This window comes from Polyodon spathula, chromosome 14 (genome assembly GCF_017654505.1).
Source record: "Polyodon spathula isolate WHYD16114869_AA chromosome 14, ASM1765450v1, whole genome shotgun sequence".
Classification (NCBI taxonomy): Eukaryota; Metazoa; Chordata; class Actinopteri; order Acipenseriformes; family Polyodontidae; genus Polyodon; species Polyodon spathula.
In genome coordinates this window covers 31,125,939-31,136,956 of record NC_054547.1, presented here as the reverse complement: position 1 = coordinate 31,136,956, position 11,018 = coordinate 31,125,939, and the positions used below count along the sequence as shown (strand labels likewise).

The 11,018-nt window shown below is 38.1% G+C and overlaps 1 protein-coding gene across 1 annotated transcript in view; it reads right to left on the bottom strand.

The window, feature by feature from the left end:
* Window positions 1–2,628: 2,628 nt before the first annotated feature.
* The window catches only part of LOC121326468 (multiple epidermal growth factor-like domains protein 6), a 76,469-nt gene continuing 68,079 nt past the window's right edge, over window positions 2,629–11,018 (bottom strand). The window contains exons 25-38 of the mRNA XM_041269743.1: window positions 10,528–10,656; window positions 9,942–10,070; window positions 9,498–9,626; window positions 9,201–9,329; window positions 8,116–8,244; window positions 7,646–7,777; window positions 6,818–6,946; window positions 6,281–6,409; window positions 5,677–5,805; window positions 5,246–5,374; window positions 4,720–4,848; window positions 3,804–3,932; window positions 3,563–3,691; window positions 2,629–3,133 (exon numbers count right to left, since the gene is read on the bottom strand). Of these exons, the coding sequence (XP_041125677.1) occupies window positions 3,054–3,133; window positions 3,563–3,691; window positions 3,804–3,932; window positions 4,720–4,848; window positions 5,246–5,374; window positions 5,677–5,805; window positions 6,281–6,409; window positions 6,818–6,946; window positions 7,646–7,777; window positions 8,116–8,244; window positions 9,201–9,329; window positions 9,498–9,626; window positions 9,942–10,070; window positions 10,528–10,656 (1,760 nt within the window). The 3' untranslated portion in view covers window positions 2,629–3,053. The remainder of the gene's footprint in view (window positions 3,134–3,562; window positions 3,692–3,803; window positions 3,933–4,719; window positions 4,849–5,245; window positions 5,375–5,676; window positions 5,806–6,280; window positions 6,410–6,817; window positions 6,947–7,645; window positions 7,778–8,115; window positions 8,245–9,200; window positions 9,330–9,497; window positions 9,627–9,941; window positions 10,071–10,527; window positions 10,657–11,018) is intronic.

The window sequence follows — 11,018 nt, the reverse complement described above, 5'->3', positions numbered from 1 at the left end:
TGAAGTGTTTTATAGAAAAAGTACAGTACAGGTTTATGCCACCCTCCTGACATATGACCTTCCTGAGATTGTCCCAAACATATTTACATATTGATAAAGTACTATCCCCTTGTAAGTGCTAATGCTACAATGGCTGGAGGTCATATTTTTAACAGAAAAGCTAGATCAAATGACACTGTCTTGACACAAAAGTGTAAAATGTTTCTTAGGGGCCACAGCTGATGCATTTTACAGCATCAAGTAATCATCCCTGCTCTCCGTGGTTACCCATCAGGCCAGAATTAAATGGTTGATGTAATGGTTGATTCTCTGGTGCTGTAATATACTCGAACCCAGCTGTGGTTTATCCCAGTCGGGTAAAGACTGACCAAATCGACCACTTAGTCTAAGATAAGTCCTTTCTATTAAATTTAAAGACAGTAAAACATATTCTCCTATTGGGTAACTTGCCGTTAGTGTAGGACAATGACAGGGAGGACAGACAAGGTCCCTCACAGGTCTACGTCTGTGGCAAATTGATTTACAATGTGGGCTAATGTCCACTTGGGGGTGAGACTGAGACTACCTAATTCATTTCACTTGTCACTTGAGCTTGCCCAACACTTATATGAAAGGTGGTATGAATGAAATGCCACCTGGACCATACACACTGTTACTGGAAGTGTGCGCTACTCAAACATCTTTTTTCCTTTCAAACAGCATTAATGCCTGATACCTTGAAATAAGGTTAGACAGCACAAACCAGACGGTACTTAAACAATGTTATGTTTTTGTAGTGCTGGGTCATTATGATTGAACCAGAATGTACTGGTTAAGATGTACTGTACTTTGAACCCTTAGGTCTGCACCCTCTGTAACCTCACACTTGGTTTAAAATACATTACATATTTACACAATACAGAAATGTCTGAAACAAGTTATCAGTCACACACCATTCACCGTCAGCAAATATCTGTTAACTCAAAACACATAAATATTGTTGTCAATAGTACTGTATGGCTCGTTCACAGGTTAATTTGAGTTCCATTTTCTTCTAAATACCACAGTATACAAACATTTTTCAAGTTAAATCGATAAGGCTACATTCCTAACAAAACATGGTAGCAAAGTATTGCTGCAGTTAACATTATTCTAAACTATACTTTTCCAAATAGGAAATGTACAAACTGATATGCAGTCTAAACACTGTATCTAGCATTCTATTTCAAACCAAGTACTTTTACTCATGTTAGAGAGATACAAAAGATATATCAGTTTAAAAAAGAAACAGAAATGCAAATTATGACAGAACAATGATTAACATAAGCACCTTCAATTAAGGTTTGGCGTTTAAATAAGCACTGTGTGGGAAAGTAAACAACATTACACTATGTAACACAATTTTTGTTCCTGGGTAGTAAGTGTTATTTCCCAATTGCTTATGCCTCAGAAGTACAGAAAATGGCTATTATTCCCCACAAACTTTGCTTTTGTGACCAGGGCAGTGATATTTTGAAATTTACCTATTTCCAATGAGAAAACGGGCGAATTTGTGTCGTTCACATAAAGTCAGAAAAAAACAACATATGGATCCAAATTAACATGTATTTATACTAAAGTAGTACAAAAATGACTACAAAAGATTTAGAAGTGAGTAGTTTTTCGAGATTTACAATTATACTGTAAATCACATTCACGAATCAGCCCCCAAATTAGTCTCCCATCATGTTCTCGTTATACTGTCCTTGGTAGCGGCGTTCAAAGTCCAGTATATCCTGGTGGAAGCGCTCGCCTTGCTCCTCCGAGTACACTCCCATGTTCTCCTTGAATTTATCAAGATGAGCATCAAGGATATAGACTTTGAGGGACATCCTACAGCCCATTGTGCCGTAGTTCTTCACCAGAGTCTCAACCAGCTCCACATAGTTTTCGGCCTTGTGATTGCCCAGGAAGCCCCGAACCACTGCGACAAAGCTGTTCCAAGCCGCTTTCTCCTTACTAGTGAGCTTCTTGGGGAATTCATTGCACTCCAGGATCTTCTTTATCTGTGGTCGACGAAGACACCGGCTTTGACCTTTGCCTCAGACAGCTTAGGGAAGAAGTCTTGAAGGTACTTGAAGGCTGCCGACTCCTTATCTAGAGCTCTGACAAATTGTTTCATAAGGCCCAATTTGATGTGCAGTGGTGGCATCAGCACCTTCCGGGGGTCCACCAGTGGCTCCCACTTGACGTTGTTCCTCCCCACAGAGAACTCAGTCTGCTGTGGCCAGTCCCATCTGTGGTAGTGCGCCTTGGTGTCCCTACTGTCCCAAAGGCAAAGATAGCAGGGAAACTTGGTAAAACCACCTTGGAGACCCATCAGGAATGCCACCATTGCAGCCTCTTGATGCCATCTCAGAAAAATGCAGATATGTATCCACTTAGGCAGCTGGAACTAAACTGAACTGGTGGGCTTAAGGCCCCTGTATTTATATTACTGGAAAGTTCTAGAAAGTTCTAGAAGTTACTCCAAGTTTACTCAGCACTGAATCTATCTGGAATGTTCTGGAAATAGGTAAATTTCAAAATATCACTGTCCTGGTCACAAAAGCAATGTCTGTGGGGAATAATAGCCATTTTCTATACTTTTGAGGCATAAGCAATTAGGAAATAACACTTACTACCCAGGAACCAAAAAAAAAAAAAAAAAAATTTGTTACACTGTGTTATCATCCTATTGGTTGAACTATGAATTGCTTCACCATAAGCAATATCCATTCATTGTACCAGATAATCTTAACACATTCTGAAAAGATAAGGTACTGTAGTTGCTTTTCAGAGCACAGATGTACTTCAATTACTTTACTGGTCAGCACCTTTTAAATGAGGATACAACATAACCATTTTCAAAAGTGCAACACTTTAAACTGGGACCCCACTCCTTAATTCACTGCTGCTGTAGGATCTGCATCATACTATGCACTGTATGTGTTTAGTGGAATCAATACCATCCTTACTGTGCACTGCTAATTGATTCCTGGTTTGCGATTTTCAAATGTGCTCAAATAATGCAGTCTAGCATCAGCTTCATAAAACTAGGAATGTGAAATATGCCTTGAAGCTCTATGTGCTTGTGGAGTGTAGTCCTGGTTAGAAGTGGGTTTTGGGGGTCCTCCTGTAAAATAAAGATCAATACAATTAAATTTAATATGAGAATATCATATAGGGTGTTGTGCAATACAATCTGATATTACCACATGTTTTGCGGGGTTGTATTTAAAAGGCAAGATGATGTTCTGGAGACTCTCTGTGGAAACAAATCTAACTTCCAGAACTGACTATTCACTCACAAGACTCTCATGCGTTTCATCTGTAGCGTAGGTCTGATTCAGGCCACTAGTGCAATTTACTTGGTGCATTCCACTCAGCCCCCAGAAGATGTCTGTCTCTATCACAAAACCCCACACTATTTGGAACAAACAGCAGACTTGTGCGTATCTCAAGATTGTACAGCAAGTAAGAAGTTCAGGTTAGGGCAGTGGTGTACTACAGTACTTGACTGCAAATGTGTTGGTCCAACTCTGCTATCACCTGTTTGGATTACCTTCAGCACACGAGGGTCCCATCCACTGGAAAGGGCAGACACAGTTTCCATTGCGAGTGTTACAGTGTGATTCATTTGCACACTGGCAAGACAGAGAGCACCCAGGTCCATATTGATTACTTCTACATTCTGCATGAAGAAACAAACACGTTGTTACTACAGCAAGCACTCGAAAAGCCTGCCTAAAAGGGTTAATATTAGATGCCTGATTATTCCAATTATATAAACAGCAGTATTTTACCATTCTCACACCGGTCTCCAGTTTTGCCAGGAGGGCAAAAGCATTTTCCAGTCACTGGGTGACAAGGCCCTGCTCCTTCACAATAACATTGCTGCTGGCATCTCTCTCCATACCTCCCTCGCTCGCAGCCTAACAAATAGGACGCAGTGTTTATGAATTAAAGATAATTAAAAAATAAATAAAAATAAACATACTTTGGGAACAAGGAATTCTCAGTAACTTATGTGTTGACTATTTGATGAAAAAATAGCAAGTCTTTGCAGACAACAGATCAACACACACCACAACAGTGCCAGGACAAAATTAATAATAAAAAAAAAAACTGCGAGCTGACTACAGAAAAATTAAAAACAGCAACAATCAGAGTGGGAACAGCTGCAGGGTCTTATAAATAAATGGAGAACACCACAATAGAACAGCACTTTACATAGAGGGTTTAACATATTATCATAAAAAAAAGTCATTTATGTAAAGCTTTAGTAAACCAAAATGCTGTCTACAACTGTGCATAGCACGAAAAATTCAAATAGGGACGAAACTTTTTTCAACTGCAGCATCCACGGCTCGGGCAGTCTTGTTTTTCTGAACTTCAATTATTATTAATATTTAAACGCAGCACAATTAATTCCCACAATCCCTTGGTGACCTGATGATGCAGGACAAGAACTTTGAAAATCTGGACACGTTGGGTTGGCTATGACCAAACAGCACCCGCCCCGGCCCGCAGTGGAAACGAGGCATTAGATTTTGCTTAGTGTTAGGCTATGGCACATATTATAGATGTATTATTAAGCTACATTTATAGCAGAATAGCATGATATATTTAACCATATTATCATTAAACCATCACCAACATTAGCATCTTTCTGCAAAATATTATATTTTGTATCAATAAAATAAGTTATTTCTCAATTACCTTTTTCACACTGGAATCCATGATAACCTGCTGGACAAATACACTGTCCAGTCACAGGGTCACACGTGGCACCATTTTTACAATCACATGTGCGAGCACAGAACAGGCCATAAAATCCAGGAGGGCAGCCTACAAACAAAAAAACACAACTTCATACAGACACACCTCTACTTTCCTATACATACAGTCCCATTGCTCTGTAATTTTTGATCACCTTGCCTTAATGACTTTAATGTAATTATCCAGGAAATAATAAGATAGAGTTCCAATATTAGTGCAGCTCACTTTGTCCAGTACCACACCATGAAATATTACACTGGTACTGTAAAGGTATTTCCAATGGTATTTTTCAAACATTTCTGTAAGGGATAAATCTGTCAGAGACAGATTCATGTTAGAATTGTGTGGTTCATGCTTTCCATTTTATATACTTATTTGTTGTTAGTAAAGCCTGACATATATGTAACTACAAGAGTTAGCCCGCTGCACAAAGCACTGCCAACAATAAATTAAAAAAAATACATACTGTGTTCACAGGCCTGTCCATAGTAACCATCAATGCATTGGCAACAGCCTGAAAACCGATCACACACCCCATTGTTCTGACACAAACAATCCAGCTGGCAGTTTGCCCCATATTTACCAGCAGGGCATTCTGCAACACAACAATATACATCAGCAATATACAAAACATACTACATCATTATTTTGTTATATTGGTATTAACAGTACTTAACTGTTAATATTTAACAGTTAATTTAACTGTTAATATTTAGCTGTACATAACCCCTGCAACAGCTATGAAGAAATACATGTATACATAAACAAAAACAAAAAAACCTAAGCTGTACTGCAATTAGGTAATACACATGAAATTACAATAAGTGTGTTATGTGACTGGGTACTGTATATGTATCCCCCAAGAAAGATGCAGAATACTGTACTGGATAACAATACCTTTTTCACAGTAAGGCCCAGTCCATCCCAGTCCACAAGTACACATCCCATCGACTGGATTACAGATGCCACCATTTCGACAAGTGCAAGTGTGCTGGCAGTTTTGCCCATACCTTCCTCTGGGGCAAGCTGTAGCATGGAGAAAATCAAAAGCTTACTGTATATACATGCAAACAAAACATCCTAAAACGCAGAACAGCTCAGATTTCATAAACTCAGCTACAGTAAAACATGTCAGTCCATTCGGATCTGTATTGTTATGCATACAAAAACATTATTATCTTTTGTAAGATACAACTACCAGTATTTATTTAAACAACAGATCATTGTACTGATTAATGTAATGTCAAAGTGCTCTTTAATTTGTCAAAATACAAAACAGTAAAACATTCTGTAATTATTAATTCTTACATTACACACAGGGTATGAAATTGGTTTTAAATAAATAGCCCACAATGTATCTTGGATCAACTAAAAAATACAGATTATGCCTTATATATACATCCTTGATTTCTAATAATGAAATACTCTTGATTCAAGGTGTCATGTCCCAGACAGCTTTTTAAGCTAATGCTGTTATCACTGTAATAATAATAGAGTGTACCTTGCTGACAGCTTTGTCCAATTTGGCCAGAAGGACACGTGCATCTGCCTGTCACTGAGTCACACCGGCCTTCTTTACCACAAGAACACACCTGGGCACAGTCCTTCCCAAAGCGACCTTCTGGGCAGCCTGGACAATCCATTACAATGAACATACTTATGAGACAAGGCAACAACAAAGTCACATAAACTACATTTATATGCAGAATTACTGGTCTGTATTCCCTTTCTATATATTTGTTCACTTTGAAAAGCAGTAACAACACCTCCATACTAGTTTGATTTCCCATTGCATTTTTGTTTGTTAACAAGTGTCGCTTCTAGTTTAAATATCACAATGTGCCATCGCATTTCCCTTACCTTTATTTTTTTCCCAGTAATGAAGCACATTACATTTTTTCCACCATTTAGTTTCCTTATGCTGTTTAACCATATTTTATTTTAGCTTTCAGTCTTAAGCAGTTTAACAGGAATGACGGACAGCTTGCAAGCTTTTCCTGTTCACTTTCCCTTTAAGTAGCAAATAGTTAACCCTTACTCTTACTGCAGTCAGCTCCGAGGAACCCCGGAGAGCATTCACAGGTCCCTGTCTCTGTATCACAGCGTCCTTTATTCTGACATTTACAGCTTTCACTGCAATATGGGCCGTAGGTACCAGTTGGGCACTCTGAATGAAAAGAGTTGGGAGTTAGCCGTCTTCAGAATGAATTGAACATTTATGCAGAAGGCATACAACTGCAGATTCAAATGTTTCCAGCCCTGAGAAGCAAACAAAAGCTAGGTCTGGTCAGCACTAAAAAGGGAGATCTACAAATAAAAAACTGTAGTAGTGATGATGAAACATCACCCAGTGTTTAATTGTGTACAAATGAGGCTACATCCCTCATCTGGCTAAAGACCCCATCCCTAACTGCCATAAACAGATATTTAAATTAATTTGAAATGAAATACATATTTAACATTCTCTAACTCCATCCAAAACCATCCATAAAGTTCAACTGATAATAAATACGTGTAGTTTTCTGTTATTATCATATTTTACAACCAATTTACTATAAGTGCTGTAACAGGTAACAGCTCTAGTCCTAACATATGACCATGTTACATATCATGTGCCTCAACTATATAATATTTAAAGAGTAGCGAGGTTCTGAAAAATGTAGTTAACAATGAAAAAAAGAAATCACAGGTACATTATTTAAACAGTTGTAGTAACTAACACGTGGGGTCATGTAACGCTATATTTTCAGAAACCCACTACTTACTCGTTTGAAAATTGCATTGTATCTTTTAAAACTATGCCATGCTCAGTTCATTAGACTGAACCTGCCAAAATACTTAAATCTCCCTAGCCAGTCGCACTTACTGAGGTCACAATGGTTCCCATAGTAACCAGGTAGGCAGGTGCATTTCCCAGTGACAGGATGACATTGTTCATTCTGAGCCGAGCACTGACACAGCTGGTTACAGTTTTGTCCATATGTGCCTGAAGGACAAGCTGAAAAAGAACGGAATATAAGGACAAAAACAAACAAACAAACAAACAAACAAAACAACAGCTTTGAGCTGAACAAGCACTTAATTTAACCAAGCCATTTTATAAGAAATAACCCACTCCAGGGTGCATAGCAAGACAATTCTTACTGCACTTCCTGGGGATTGTAAGAATTGTCTTACCGCACACTCTGTCCGTGGGTTATTTCTTACATATCACACTGGTTGTCTAAATTCTAGAAATTTAAGCAATGGCCATGTTAAAACTCAGAATATGAAAAATAATTTACTGGGCAATATAAACCACAGTTATAAAAACACAGAGCCAAATAAATGTCCTACTTTTTTCACATCCATTTCCAGTAAATCCTACAGGACAGCCACATTCTCCAGTCACATGGTTACATGAAACACCAGACAGGCATTCACAGCGCAGGGCACAATTATCACCATAGTAACCGGGCAGGCAAGCTGTAGAAGACAAACCACCAAACAACATCACAACATTAACTCAACGTTAAAATTTCTTTCACAAATGCTAAATACAATGTAAGAAACAGAAATATTCATAAGGATCCTTGCAAAAAACTTCTAACAAGATACCATTTGATTGTAAAAGGAAACAACAACATAACGTACAGTATTTGCTGTAGAGCTGCGGTGTTTCACCAACATTAATATTTCAATCTAAAAGTGGCAAGCCCCTTATTTCATAAACTAAAAGCTCATAATAAGCTTGTTATATTGCATGGATTTGGATTTTTTATGGACTGGAGGGGATTTCCAATAAACAATGAGAAGAGAATTCACTACAGTATACATGTTTAGGCTCTGATACCTAAGCTGTTTCTTACTGGCTTATCCTGTTTATAATTTGGGGACTTTTGTTACCACTTTCAGTGCTTCTTTAAAATGCTGTAGTTAGGGTGCATAGTTAAGAGACTTCACTATGCATTTCACACTATAATGGGAGTGAAAAAGCATACTCTGGAAAAAAAATAGGAGCCACATACCCACTAGCTTAAATATAAACAACTCCACTTTATAAATTACAAAGAGGAAAGAACTGTAAGCTCTACTCAGTGTTTTGTTGAAAGCTCGATGATTCATTTATGATTTTTTTGTCCACTTCGTGACAGCTGAATGGGCTCGCATACACATCTTTCAACTTTGTTAAACCGTTAATGGAATAGTCCGTCTCAACTCACAAACCCAAATGTTTGTGTTGCAGATACCATGAATCCTTGTTGGCTCATCAAGAAAGCCGCTCATTATTTATGTCTGGTTTTGGTGGAGTAAGAAATAGCTGAGCAATATATTCTTACTTTTTACACGGCCAGCCCTTAAAAGAAAAAAAAAAAAAAAAAAAAAAAAAAAAAAACATCTGCTCTTCATTAAATTCTGAAATAACCTTTCAGATAACTCACGTTTATCACACCTCCTCCCTCTCCACCCTTGGTTGCAGTGACATAATCCTGTCACATGATGACAAGTAGAGCCATGATCACACACACACTTCTCCTTACAGTGCTTGCCATGGTAACCAACAGGGCAAGCTGAAACACAATAAACACACCAGGAGTTACTTAGACTGTGGAAACAGTGCTCAGTCATAAATGTCTATGTGAAGACATTAGCTTAAACATATTTTAACATGCAATTAAATATGATATGGCTGGCAACATGACAGTTTTGCTCTGGTAGCCATTCCTTGATGAGTACACCTGTTTCACACTGATTGCCGGTCCAGCCAGGGCTACAGGTACATTCCCCAGTGAGTCTGTTACAGGTTCCACCATTCCTGCAGCTACAAGTCTGATTGCACCCTGCTCCAAATAAGCCATCTTCACACTCTAAACAATGAAAAAGAACATAAATAAAATATTCAAAAAAGAGTACAGCTTGTATGCATGTGTGTGTATGCAAGTCCAGGTTCTGGTGAAGCATTATGATATTTGTAATAGAATTGTGCAATGAGTACAGCATAGAAACAAATGTTTGACCAACAACCACTGGTAGTGAAGGTGGCCAAACTTGCCCAAATTACATGACCAGATTTTACAACAGTGATTTGACATCATGAATTTACAATTCAATCGCTCACTTTTTCCACGGTTTCATATTGACTAAATAGTTTCTGTTAACCAGACAAGTGAGGAAAGACTCACCGAGTTCACAGGCAACTCCAGTCCAGCCTTTAGAACAGGTGCACTGGCCAGTCATCGGATCACATCTGCCTCCATTTCTGCAAATGCAGTGTTGAAGGCAGTCCACACCATAGAGTCCAGCAGGGCAAGCTAAAATAAATAAACATAAAATACACAGTATAACCGAAGTCTTATCTCAATACAACATATTTAGGTAATTTTATTTTTTTTTCTACGTGTATATGGAAAACCTACTGGTAATCTAGACATCCTCCACAAAAGCATGAGTTGAGAAGATGCTGATTTTTTTCACATATTTAGGACACTTTGCAATAGTTTGAAGGAATATGAATATTACACATACCTATTTTACATATTTGAGCTCCCCGATTCATTGTTTTTTTTTTAAGCTACTATCCCGGGGGATTGACAAACAGAAATGAGGAATTGATTGACAAAGCTGCCAAACCATTTTGTAATGTTCAAATAATGTGCCTTGGCTGCCTGTGATCATGTTACGAGTGGCTTCACGTTGTTGTGTCAGGGCTCCAAATAATGTAGCACTCACATACACTATGATGAGTATATATTCTATTCATTGACTTGCCTTGCTGACAGGAAACTCCTGTCCACCCCGCAGCACAGTGACACTGGCCAGTCACATGATCACATGTCGCCCCATTGTGACAATTACAGATCAGGCTGCAGGCCTCGCCGTACTTATCCCCTTGGCATGCTGGGGTGAAAGACGGAAGAGAACCACACAATGCATTTACACTACATACAGCAGTAACTACAATGCATTCACACTGTGGTACACATCTATTTTCAATGCCCACTACTGCTTAAAATACAATAATAATAATAATAATAATAATAATAATAATAATAATAATAATAATAATAATAATAATGAAATGTGTTTGTCATCTGTCATCATCATAAATACATTACTTTATTAATTGATATATTTCTTCCAACATTTCCTATAAATAGTTTAATAATGTAGTTCATTGGACATTTTTGTAACACATCTACCACCATATTTCCCAGGCCTCCATAAAAGGAAGAGCTATTCTAAATCATGCCACATTTTAA